Source organism: Bos javanicus, chromosome 1 (assembly GCF_032452875.1).
Source record: "Bos javanicus breed banteng chromosome 1, ARS-OSU_banteng_1.0, whole genome shotgun sequence".
NCBI classification, from domain to species: Eukaryota; Metazoa; Chordata; class Mammalia; order Artiodactyla; family Bovidae; genus Bos; species Bos javanicus.
In genome coordinates, this window is record NC_083868.1 from 146,974,335 (window position 1) to 146,988,156 (window position 13,822).

The 13,822-nt window shown below is 40.1% G+C and overlaps 1 protein-coding gene across 5 annotated transcripts in view; it reads right to left on the minus strand.

Annotated features, from left to right (window-relative positions):
• Positions 1 to 13,822, minus strand: part of RUNX1 (RUNX family transcription factor 1) — a 273,353-nt gene that overhangs the window by 105,426 nt on the left and 154,105 nt on the right. Inside the window, exon 1 of one of the 5 annotated variants that reach the window (XM_061424378.1) lies at positions 4,256 to 4,292. The exons of the other annotated variants lie outside the window; for them this stretch is intronic. Coding sequence (XP_061280362.1) covers positions 4,256 to 4,277 — 22 coding nt within the window. The 5' untranslated portion in view covers positions 4,278 to 4,292. Of the gene's footprint in view, positions 1 to 4,255; positions 4,293 to 13,822 lie in introns of those variants that run through there. 5 annotated transcript variants of the gene reach the window in all.

Sequence of the window (13,822 nt, forward strand, 5' to 3'; positions counted from 1 at the left end):
TTATTTCATGAATGTTAAAAATACATTTGGATAATGTAGGGATGGATCACAATTCAAAGTGAAAACCAAACCCAAAGGGGAAAGGTGGGGGGGTATAAATTAGGAGTTTGGGATTAACATATACACACTATAAGATACAAAATAGATAATCAATAGGGACCTACTGTATAGCGTATGGAACTCTAGTCAATATTCTGTAATAACCAATATGGGAAAAGAATCTGAAAAAGAATGGATATATGCGAATGTGTAACTGAATCACTTTGCTGTACACCTGAAACTAACACAACATTGTAAATCAACTATACACCAATGTAGAATAAAAATTAAAGTAAAAAAAATAATTGTTGATAGGTAAGGAAAAACAAACAACAACAAAAGCTCCCAAACCCTAACTTAATACAAAAACATTAAAAAATCTGGGACATACTAGAAGCTAAATGCAAAAAAGTAAAAATATGAATAGTTTTCAAAGTGATAAAAACAACAATTTGGAACATATCTTCTAAAAGAAACGAATAGACAAACATTATAATCATTTACTTCCAATGATGAGATATTTTAGAAATATTTTCTTCCCACTTGATTTCCTTTCTTTCCCTTTGCTAGGAGGGCAGATTGCTTATACTGAAAGCTTTCATTCTTAAAGTGACAGATGATATAAATTGTTAAAATAATTGTCATGATAATTTCCACATATGGATCACTTACTATATACTCTTGCATGTACAGTTACAGGTAAAGTCACAGGTAAATCCATTAAGTAAAGCCATATGAAGCTATTTCTCTTTCCCTTGAATATCTATGTATAATGTTCTGAATTTGAAATGATTTCATCAGCCTTGTTATGGATAATGGTCAGAACTGAATGATTAACATGGAGGAAACAGCATTTTTTCAAAGCCTTAAGATCTGAACATTTCAAATACTGCAGACCTAGAGCTTTCAACTCCACTGCACAATATTAGTATAATATTGCTTAAATAAAACCTTTAAGAAAGGAGGTAATTATTTCAGATTTCCAGATGCTGTTTAAATAGGCAGGAGAACAAGATTTTCAGCTCCTTAGTTTTATGGTTTTGCTAAGCAAAAAGGGCAACTTAAATAATAAGGGGTTCTGAAGGACTGCCCTGTGCTGAAAAATGAAAGGAATTAAGTATGTATAGTCTCAAAGGAGGCTTCCCTGGTGGCTCAGTGTTAAAGAATCCACCTGCCAATGCAGGAGACGTGGGTTCGATCCCTGGGTTAGGAAGATCCCCTGGAGAAGGAAATTGTAACCCACTAAAGTAGTCTTGCCTGGGAAATCCCGTGGACAGAAGGGCCTGACAGCTAGGTCCATAGGGTTGCAAAGAGTTGGACACGACTTAGCAACTAAACAACAAAAAAATTCTCAAAAGAGCCTTCTTAAAGACACATACACACTGAATTGTGTTTTACAAGTACATAAAATGACTCCATAAATTTTTTTTAAAAACAGAGCAGAGAAAGTGTTATTTGCACTAATAGTGAATGCTAAGGCAGAAAATAACAAATACACCCTGAAGTTAGCAAATTTAGTTTTAATAGGCATGGGGGTCAGGGGAAATTCACAGCAGTAAGATTGAGCAGACAGCTGAGTTTATGCTAAAGAGACTTAACAGAATTAACCACCCTGGAAATTCTCTCCTGAGACCCTGAGAAGCCTTTCCATGTCTGAGACTGAGAAATAGGAGAAGCAGAGTGGAAAGGCAAGTGTTTTGTCTACACACCTAATATTTCAGTGATTCTGAGAGAAGAGCCAAGATTTTTTTTTGGCAGAAGATTTTTTTGATTGGCAGAAGTGAGAGGATTTTGAAAGGTGTGCAGTGGTCTGTTGAGAGCTTTTTTTGTTTGTCCTGTGTCAGTAGCTTCAAGGAGACAGCATGCATCATTAAGTTGGGGGGTAAGAGGGGAGAGAGAGGAGGCGAGTGTCTATACCTGAAGTCACACCTGTAGGAATTTGAAATTATTTGCCCAAGGAGTTGTTAATGATGCTAGAACCTGAACTGTAAGAGAAGACAGGTCCTGGGTATTCACAACAGTGAGAGCTGACTTTGGCCAGTGTTCGCTTTCAGTCTCGCCATGGCTGCTGTATGCCAGGCCACGGCCAAAAAGCTTACCTTGCCCGATTTATTCCTTGCAACACCACCATTCCCATTCCCATTTTAAAGACTAGAAACCTTACACTTGGAGAGTTTAGGAAATCTGCCTAAAGTTACTTCGCTCTTGATCTCCGTGGACACGCGCACATTCTCATCCCCACATCTGGGTCTACATACGTGATGAGCTATGTTTCTTTTTGACCACAACTATGTATTTTTATCAGTGTCCTTTTTAGCCTTCTGAATGATTAAACTCTGATCTCATCTTTGACTTTTATCCTCCCTTGTCTCAAGGTCTCTATCAGAAAATAGCCCTGAAATTCTTTGCTGAGCAGAATCACCAAGTATTTAGGATTCATATTCCGAGGTTATTTCCGGCCATCTACAAAGTTTGAGAGCGGGTCAAGGTCTCTTTGGCCAAGAAGTGGAAGCTGTGGAGTATCAAGCAGCTGATGAACACGTGTGTAAAGTCCAGGAAGCTGAAGGAAGGACGCACAGGGATTGACACCAGCTGGTGGGCTTTGAAAAGACCTGATTCTTGGTTAGAGATGATATTGATTTGACTCTTGGAGGTCATGTAGATTTTCACCAGGTGGTCAGTAAAGCTTGGGGGTGCCTGGGGGGTTGGGAGAGAAGCCTTTCCAAGCAGAAGGATGAGCATGAGAGAGGCACGGATGAAGTTATGACACAGACTCACAGAATAGTTGGGGCGTAAGTTGGGGATCAGGTTGGGGTGTGGCAGTTCGTAGGTGACACAGTGCTGGCAGACACAAACACAGACAGGTCAGAGGCAGCTTACACAAGCTAAAGCAACCTGAACTTCAGTGTGAAGGCAGCAGGTTCTCTCAGAGCCTGGAAATCTGGGAAATAACACAATGGAGACGTATTTTAGGAGAATAAATCTATCAGAGGTGGATAGGTGAATTAGAGTAAAGAAGGAGCAGATGAGCTATAACCTTGCCAAGCAAGACTCATGAGCATTTAGGTGAAAAAAATGGGGACACAAAAGGAGGGACTGAAGTGAGGGAGAGGGAGGGATCTTCCCTCATTTCCCGCCCACGTGCCATTAGGAGCAGTCAGGACCAATGATGATGGGTTGGAGGTGGACATCAGCAATCAGCTTGGAATGGACAGGACAAGATGCTGGTAGAATAAACAGGAGGAACCAGTGTTGTATAAGCTGCAAAGTTGGTGATAATTTGCTAGTTTGGCCGCAATAGGAAAGTAGCACACCAAGCACGCCTTCCCCTCCTCTTATTGTTTTGGGGAGACACCGCCTGCGTCCTTATGAGTCTCTGTTTCTGGGGTTCAGGGGCAGGAAGCCACATACCTAAGTCCCTGTTCTCCAAAAGTCCTGTCTGTGATAAGGCTGATAGTTTGACCTCTGTCTGCTCCGCTTGTTTGCTTGCCTCACAGTTGGTTCTGGATCACGGGAGGACAAGGGTGTCTTGTATTGGCCTCCGTCAAGCCAACCCTGTAACTGTCTCATTCTCTTCTGATTTCATCCTCAGCCCCACACAAACACATAACCACTAGGGTCTGAACACTTTGCCAGGGAGATTCCCTCCTCTTCAAATCCTAGACAGCCCTGTGTAAGCAATGTGCACCCCAAGCCTCTGGGGACCAGGTCAAGTGCAGATCCTGATTCAATAGGTTTGGGGGTGGGGTGGTGACTGAGGTCCTGTATTCCCAGCAGGCTCTCTGTGATGCCGCTGCTCCTGGTTCAAGGACCCCACTCAGAGCTGGCAAGGCCAGCTGCTCAGTATCCAGCAAAAACGGTGCCCAGCACCCACTAGACTGCAGTGTCGAAAAGGTGTTTGTAAACAAATTGCAAATCGACATGAAATCTCTCTCGGATTGGACTTTTGAAATGAATGTGATGGACTGAATGTCTGTGTCCACCCTGCCTCCAAACTCATATGTTGAAGCCCTAAACCCTAATGTGATGGTCTTAACAGGTGAGGCCTTTAGGAGGTCATCGGGTTTAAACGAGGTCATGTGGGTGGGGTGCTCACGATGGACTTAATGCCCTTGTAAGCAGAGACTGGAGCCTTTCTCTCTCCCTCTCCCTGTCATATAAGCACACAGCAAGAAGGCAGCCAAGTATTAATACAAGCCAGGAACAAAGTTCTCACCAGAATCCAACCATGCTGGCATTCTGATCACGGACCTCCAGCTGCCAGAACTGTAAGAAATAATTTTCTGTCATGTAAGCCGCCCAGTCGACAGTATTTTGTTACAGCAGCTGGAGTTGCCCAAGGCAATCATAATTATTGAAGCTCCCTTTGATCAGGGCATCAAACCTCACACTAAAGTCTTTACGTGCATTATTCCATTTAGCTTTCTAGCAGTAAACAATCCACCACTATTCGCTTCATTTTACAGATGAAGAAACTGAGATGCAGTTATTGGCCAGTTTGCCCCTAGATTGTCAGTCATAGCCAGCCAATTCAACCACCTTGCAAGATTCACATCATGATGTCGTTGTCACTCAAACTTCTTTACTAGCTCTTGACAATTTGCCTTTACACTCTGTGGACAATTTGCCTTTACACTCTGTGGGCATCTCTCTTATTCTAGAGCAGCACTGTCCACTAGAAATGTAATATGAGCCATATATGTAATGTAACATGTTCTAATAACCACATGAAGACAGTAAAGAGAAATGGGTGAAATTAATTTTAATAATAAATTTAACTTAGTATAGCCCAAACAATTTCAACATGTAATCAATATTAATGTCGTTCATGTTTTACATTATTTTTCTTTTAGTAAGTTTTCAAATTCCTCTATGTATTTTGCATTCACAGTGTATCTCAGTCCAGTCTAGCTGTATTTAAAGCCCTCAAATGTCACAAGGCTAGTGGCTACTGTGTTAGACTGTGCAGTTCAAGGGTGACCACTCAAAACACAATTCCCTCTGAAGAGCAGTTTTGCTGCTATTCAGCTTGTGCTCAAGCGAGCCCTGTTTATAACCTGCTATTAGCAAAAGCCATTAAGTAATGCATCTTTCTGGACTCGTATTTTCCCTCTGAGCTGTCCTGAAGTGAAGTTCAGGATTTTATTACAGCATCACTTGATTGGCTGTATCATAAGGACACACACATACACGGTGAAAACTACTAAGCTGCGAAGGTTAAGGGCCGCTGTCATCGCCACTAATGCATTTTCACAGCCATGGATGAGCTACAGGTCTACCTCACACGCACTGCTCGTTTCCACTTAAAGTTTAGCAGCCACTGATGGCACAGCCTATACAATATGCTTTGGCTTCTTCGACTCTGAAAGAATACTACTAAAGAATCTCTTGACCCTTTCTTTTCCAACACCCTTGTATTCTATGAAATTCGTACAGGCAACATGTATTAGAACAAGAGGTTTTATGTTTACCAGCCCATGACTTCAAAACAGAACTGCAAAGTGATTGAGGGATATTCTCAAATAGTGGCTGAGTGCTGAAGAATCAATGCTTTCAAAATGTAGTGCTGGAGAAGACTCTTGAGAGTCCCTTGGACTGCAAGGAGATCCAACCAGTCAATCCTAAAGGAAATCAACCCTGAATATTCATTGGAAGGACTGACGCTGAAGCTGAAGCTCCAATGTTTTGGCCACATGATGGGAAGAGCTGACTCATTGGAAAAGACCCTGATGCTGGGAAAGATTGAAGGCAAAAGGAGAAGGGAGCCACAAAGAATGAGATGGTTAGATGGCATCACCAACTCAATGGACATGAGTTTGAGCAAACTCTGGGAGATAGTGGAGGACAGGGAAGCTTGGCGTGCTACAGTCCGTGGGGTCGCAAAGAGTTAGACATGACTTTGTGACTGAACAACAGCAAATAAACAGGTTTATTTTGAAATACTGCATATAGATTTTAAAACAAAACAAAACCACCCAAGATATCAATTTGGAAGCCATCTTCCAGTTTAAATAATGAGTTCCCATCAGTGGTGAGTAAGTTCCTGGCCTCAGTTATGTTTTTCTTCTAGTTCTCAGGAGCAACAACAAAGAAGAAATATGGAGCCAGGTTTGTAACAGAAAATACAGGTCTTGCCTCGTTGCTTTGGTTCCTTGGGGGCTGTTGGAATCTCTGAAGGTCTAAGCATCTCTTAAGAGCCAGCACCCCTGGTTTCCACCCCGTGGTGTTGCGGGTTGGACGGGACCTCAGTCTCCCACACTCTCTTTGCTCTTGCTGTTCAGTCGCTCAGTCGTGTTCCATTCTTTGTTGACCCTGCGGACTGCTGCACGCCAGGCTTCCCTGTCCTTCACTATCATTTTCTTTGGCTCTTTTAATGAAAGGCTGAGAAACCAGTTGTGACACATAAAATTAGTTTTCAGAGTGATTTCCCCCATCCAAGCACTATGGAAAGTACCCAAGTGTCTAGGAGCTTCTCAAAGTCCGCTGCTCTTGAGAAACACACTTGAGTGTACACACTTTTCTATGGCTTCGAGTCCCCTAACTGGGAAATGTTACAGCAGCCAAGTTTTCTAGCAGATCACAGAAGTAGCTTCTATTAAAAAATACATTGCTTCTAGAGTCTGCTTTAGATATTTTAATTAATATATTTAAAACCATTTCTGCCACTATGAATTAGAAACAAAATACAAATTTTCTACAAATTTATGGTTACTAGGGGAAGGGGTAGGGGAAGGAATAAATTGGAGATTGGGATTGATATATACACATTACTAAATATTAAATAACTTGTTGTATCGCACAGGAAACTCTACTCAATACTCTGTAATGACCTATACTGGAAAAGAATCTAAAAAAAGAGTGGATTTTTTAAAAATACCTGATTCAGTTTTCTGTATACCTGAAACTAACACATTATAAATCAACTATACTCCAATAAAAGTAAAATAAAAACAAAAAAAAAGAACCCCCAAAGAAACTAAAAAGAAACAAAGCACAAGTTTCCCAAGTTGAGGAAAGAAAAATAAATGAGAAGGTCTGAATGAATATTTAGGAATTTCAGTTATCATTTCCTAGGGTTCCTTCAACAGGGAACTCTCCTCCCCAAAGCATGCACTTTATTTTATTCTTTGTGTTTATCATTTATCTTTACTCTCTCACTGGGGCAGATATGACAAGGGAAGGTCTGACTCTTTTCCTTCTGCATCATCTATGTTTAAAAATAGCTAGGTGAGTCAGTTTGGTTCTTGAACTGCTCGACACAGGGAGGAGGGTTGGGGGTTAACTGTAGGTCTGTTTGATTAGTCCCTTTGTGCTGGCCTCAGTTTCCTCCTCTGAAAAATGAGAGCCGTGGACAAGCTTTTCCAGTTTTGTATTTAAATGCCACTTGGAACTGTGAGGAATTGACCTGGTCTGATACTGAATGAGGTCAGCATATGGCTGGAGTGAACTTGGATGTTGAGTGGGGAGGGGAAAGAAAAGAAAAAGGAAAACATAGGATCAACTCAAGACAAGACATTTTAAGAATGTTACCAGTTTACATAGGGTTCCTCCAACTGCACATATGTCTTTTCTATTCATGCAAGCAGGCCTGAGAAGCTGTGATTTAAATACACACACAAATAACTTTGAGATTCTGCATTTTCTGGAAAATAACAGAAATACATTGCTGTTCTGTACTATATTTTACATAGGGCTGAGATCAGAGAGGCACTAGCAGTAAAGAACCCTCCTGCCAATTCAGGAGACACAAGAGACTAGAATTCAATCCCTGGTTTGGGAAGATCCCCTGGAAGAGGGCATGGCAACCCAGGACTCTTGCCTGGAGAATCCCATGGACAGAGGAGCCTGGTAGGCTACAGTCGATGGGGGTCTCAAAGAATTGGATAAATTAAAAGACGCTTACTCCTTGGAAGCAAAGTTATGACCAACCTAGATAGCATATTCAAAAGCAGAGACATTACTTTGCCAACAAAGGTCCATCTAGTCAAGGCTATGGCTTTTCCAGTGGTCATGTATGGATGTGAGAGTTGGACTGTGAAGAAAGCTGAGCGCTGAAGAATTGATGCTTTTCAACTGTGGTGTTGGAGAAGACTCTTGAGAGTCCCTTGGACTGCAAGGAGATCCAACCAGTCCATTCTGAAGGAGATCAGCCCTGGGATTTCTTTGGAAGGAATGATGCTATAGCTGAAACTGCAGTACTTTGGCCACCTCATGTGAAGAGTTGACTCATTGGAAAAGACTCTGATGCTGGGAGGGATTGGGGGCAGGAGGAGAAGGAGACAACAGAGGATGAGATGGCTGGATGGCATCGCTGACTCGATGGATGTGAGTCTGAGTGAACTCTGGGAGTTGGTGATGGACAGGGAGGCCTGGCGTGCTGCGATTCATGGGGTCGCAAAGAGCGACTGAACTGAACTGAACTGAACTGAACTGAAAGCAATGCAGCATGAGATTAGAGAGAAGTAGATATTTACTCGTAAATATTACCTATAATTTATTACCACAATTATTTAAAAATATTAAAATTCATCCTTTTTACTAGTTCTGTTTCTCTATGTCAACCCAACTAGTGAGGTTTCACTCTATAAAACATAATATGCATATATAACATACTTTAATTCGTTTAGAATAAATAACTACAAAGTTCCTCATCATTATTATTACAACTGTGCATCAAATTGGAGCTTTTTTCCAATTGAAATAAAAATTTTTCTATCTGTTATCCCATGTAGACTGCAGAGAAATTTCTCCAAATATAGCAGAACTTTCTAAGAAGAGAATGTAAAGGCCTGAAATAAACCGTGGGTGCTGACTCCCAATCTATCCTAAACATGGAAATCTACCTAAGAATCGAGAGTAAGCAGTGATATTTAAAATGGATAACCAACAAGGACCTACTGTTTAGTACGGGAAATTCTGCCTAATGCTGTGTGCCAGTCTGGATGGGAGGGGAGTTGGGGGAGAAAGGATACACGTATATGTATGGCTGAGTCCCTTCACTGGTCACCTGAAACTATCACAGCATTGTTTGTTAATCAACTATACCCCAATACAAAAGTTTTTTTTTCTAAGTTTAAGAATTTTTTTCCTTCTTTATAAAGTTTTTTTTTTTTTTTAATTGAAGTATAGTTGATTTTTGAGGCTTCCCTGATAGCTCAGTTGGTAAAGAATTGCCTGCAATTTGATCCCTGGGTTGGGAAGATCCCCTGGAGAAGGGAAAGGCTACCCCGTATTCTGAAGAATTCCATGGACTGTACAGTCCAAAGAGTGTCGCAAAGAGTCGGACACGACTGAGAGACTTTCACTTCACTTTCACTTCATAGTTGATTTATTCTATTAGTTCCAGGTGTATTAAGTTGTTTTTAATTATGTTTTCCCAATGAAATATCATTTTATAATTAAAAATAAATAATATTCTTTATAAAAAGAGTGAAGGAATTGCTGAGATAGCTGTGATAGATTCATTTTATTGATCAATTAAATTCTAAATTGCCAAATGTTGATTTTAGACTGTTTTTCCAGGAGCTCAAAATGAATCTTTTTGTATTAATCCTTCAGATTTGAAAAACAGAATTTTGAATAGAATAAGGGATTAAAAAACTATCATTATCCTACTTGCTGTGAGGTCATGGAATTATATGCCACAAAAAAACTTGAAAATTTCATGTTGTAGTACGAAATAAAAAAGACCTAAAAGAATCAGCAACAATGAAAGCAATCATTCTACGAAACTACATTTTCTAAGTTTCATAAAAATCTTAAGATCTGCATTGTAATGTTTACATTTTTTAGATTACGGTAATACTATTAAATAATATTATGTAATCGATGTTCGAGTAATAATCACATTTCTATGGATAATGCTCCAATGATTGAAGTAAGATAATAACAATTCTGTTAACAACTGATAAGGACATATTGTATGACACATGGAACACAGTCAGTATTTTATAATAACTATAAATGGAATATAACCTTTTAAAAACTGTAAATAACTGGATTGTACACCTGTAACATATATATTATACAGCAACTGTATGTCAATTAAAAATTTGTTTTAATTAAAGAAAACAATTTTGGGGAAGATTTTTTAGGAAACATATTGTCTATTTCTCAATCAAACAATGGTCAAGTCAGATTTAAACTTAAGGATAGGATTGTCTTGGACTTCCTTAGAAAAATGCTATGCACGCACGCTCAGTCATGTCCAACTCTTTGTGACTCCATGGACCGTAGCCCACCAGGCTCCTCTGTCCATGGGATTTCCCAGGCAAGATTCCTGGAGTGGGTTGCCATTTCCTATTCCAGGGGATCGTCTCAACCAGGGATTGAACCCAAGACTTTTGCGCCCCTTGGGTTCCCTGCATTGACAGGCAGATTCTTTACCACTGAGCTACCTGGGAAGCCTGAAAAATGCTATAATTTAAACCTGCTCAAAAAAATGAAACAAATTTTGCTATCTTTTTTAAAATAATAATGGTGGTAATTCTAGAGAGTTCACCTCTTCTTAAAAGGTAGAGTGGAAGAATAAAATAATCTTTAATGAAATTACAGCTGAAAAATAGCTATTATCTGTTAGCTAATTGCCAATTTGTACTTCTATGTTCAATGAAAGCAATCTACAGAGATCATCCAAAACTTATTAGAACTGATTACATACATAAACTCCAAGACTTTTTTGTCATGTATTTTTGCAGAATTGGTAGTTTTGTTTTTGTTTTTTTAAATAGCAAGAGCAAAGGAACAGATGACAGTCCAAATATGACGACAAATAAACCCCCGAATGAACTCAGGTTCTTTTCTAGTTGAACTACTGATTTGGAAGTTCACTAATGTTTCACAACTACAAAACAAGTAATTCTTATTTCTCCTGACACGTTAACAATGCCAATTCCATGAATATACTCAGCCTAAGGGGAATTTCACAAGAATTATTGGGAAATAAAGTACTCCAGGGTAAGTTTTGAAAAGGGGCATGTAGTAAGTATTTATATAAAAGTGGATTTGAATAATTTTTTTAAAGCATTCAATTATAAGACGTTCTTTAATTGTCAAGTTCTCCATTTAGGAAGCATCTCACTTTTTTTTTTTTTTTTGAGGAAAACTATCCCAGATCAAGGCTATTTCCTTACCACTTATGGAATGGGAAATATTTATTAAGCTAAGAACTCTCTTTTGCTGAAGACATGAGGTAATGACATGGACTTCTAAGGAGGAAAGTAGAACCTTTACCCAGTGTACCAGTGAGGGGTCTCCTTTGCGCCTGCAGACACCACGATGAGTTGTCACCTGCGCTGACTCCAGGTTTAGCACAGCCTGAAGGGAGAGTGTCCAGAAGCTGCCTAGTGACCTCAGTGCAGGAGACCTGAGCAGACAGACCCCTCCTCTGGATCCACACACCGTTCTAGAGATCACGATTCGATACTGGCACATTAAACAATGACATGAAGTCAGGTTTTCCCCCTCACTAACCACGCTCGCAGGAGAATTCATTTCTTTTCTTTTTGCCTCAGGCATCTGTAGGCTAGCGATTTTTATTCTGTTACTGAAATGATTTTCCCCCATCCTTCCCAATTAGAGTGGAAATGGATGAAGACATCAGGTTAACCCCTTGCTTACCAGGAATGAGACGGGAACTCACATGGAAGCTTTCTTTTCACTTTTGTATATGATTTATTTTTCTAATTATGGTAAATGATGGTTCAATTAATCATACTATCTCCCAAAGACACTCCTTTAGCAAAAATGTGATAATGCCTTAAGGTAAAGCAGGAAAAAAAAAACCCAAACAAAACAAAAGACCCCAAAACAAAACCTAAACTTCTTTTATGAGAATGTTATTGTTATTTATCATCTTTATGTGTTCTAGAATTCTTATGAATAAAACTAGATATAAATTCGGATACACCCTAGGAAGTTATAGCAATAAATGCACACTTCTTCCCTGTATTACAGAGAATAGATACAGTAAAAGTGGAATATTTTTTTGTTTGTTTATCCTAAGGTTGAAATATCTGGAGCTAAACAAGAAAAGTGTGGATAAATATCTAGAAGCATATAAGATACCTGAAACTTATTAGGTAATCTCTCCCCTTCACAAATCTAAGAATAAAAACTTCTACAGAAAAATATCTTCTCTTTGTTGATCTTTAAAATTTTGGCATGTTGAAATCCAAAGTACATAGACCTCAAATAACTCCTCAGCAGAAACCTATGAAACAAAAGTCTTTTCTCTGCTGAATGTCTGTTTGTTTCACTTTCAACAGAAGATAAAGGAGCATTTCTGATGTGTATTATAAATCAGCAATCCCTCAAAAAGCGAACTCCCCATGGGACAAATTTTTGGATCTTTAAAAGCAAATATAATTTTTTTTATTTTTTTAAGGAAAACTAATATATAAGTGTTTATATTGACTTAGTAGGTCAAATAAATAATTGATCATATCGGGAACAACCTGCAGTAGCTCAGAACACACAATGACATTGGATTTTGGCTATGCTAGGTTTTAACAGGTTTGGGGGATTCATTTACCTGAAGACTAGAGACTAGATGACTTGACCTCTGGGGATCCCTCGTGTTACTTGTCTCTGAGAACAGAGAAAGCTGTAGAATTGATTCATCAAATCTGAAAGCTTTCTTTACGCTAGTGGACGAATAAGAATGATCGGTAATGTTCATTCAGAGCTGGAGCTGCTCTGAGGCCCAGGCAATGGGACAAGGGCTACCCAGGCCTTGTTGCTGTTGTTCAGTCGCTAAGTTATATCTGACTCTGTGTGACCCTGTGGACTACTGCAGGACACCAGGCTTCCCTCTCCCTCACTTTCTCCTAGAGTTTGCTCAAACTCATATCCTTCGGGGCTTCCCAGGTGGCGTTAGTGGTAAAGAACCCTCCTGACAACGCAGGAGACATAAGAGATGCAGGTTCAATCCTTGGGTCTGGAAGGTCCCCTGGAGGAGGATATGGAAACCCACTCCAGTATTCTTGCCTGGAGAATCCCCATGGACAGAGGAGCCTGGTGGGCTACAGCCCATAGGGTCGTAAAGAGTTGGACACGACTGAAATGACTTAGCACGCGTGTGTGTCCATTGATGCGTTATCTCATTTAATTTTCTCCCTGATCTTACTAAGTTTGGAACTCTTATCTCCTTAAGTCTAAAGAGGTTAAAGAGCGTGCTCTCAGCCTAAGCAAGAACTTGACTGGCTGAACTGAGAAATCAGTCTTTGAATTGTGTGTGTTTTTAATAACCTTTTCCTCTTCGTGTTTCTCACCGAAGAAGTTTCGTAGACAGGGACTTTCCAGAAGGACAGCCTTTGCTTCCGCCAGGCTGCCTATCCCCAGTTCAAGGGCGTGTGGAAGCAGGTCCCCTCGAGGAATGTGACACCAAGAACTGAGCTGCTTCCGAAGCCCTGAACCCAGAGAGATGGATTAATATTTCAACGGCTTATTCTAGAATGGTACTTAAGGATGAGAGCCCATCTCAATTTGGGTTTGAGCCCAGGGCCTTACGGTTTAAATATAAAATGCATTAAAACCCTTTATTTAGACAGCCGGATGCCATTTTTAGGGAGCAGCCCCGGTTCTCCTTCTGACTTTGTTGGGAGTACAAAGCAAATAGGTGTCTCAGGGTTGTCATTAGTATTCATTATTTATTAGGACTTGATGGTGTACTCATAGCCTGGAGGGTCATGATCTGCCTGCAGTGGAAGGCTTGACCCTAAGGACAGTGCTTCCCTGGTGTACAGGCTTGGGGGGTGGGGGCACTCTCGACAGAGCAAGAAAA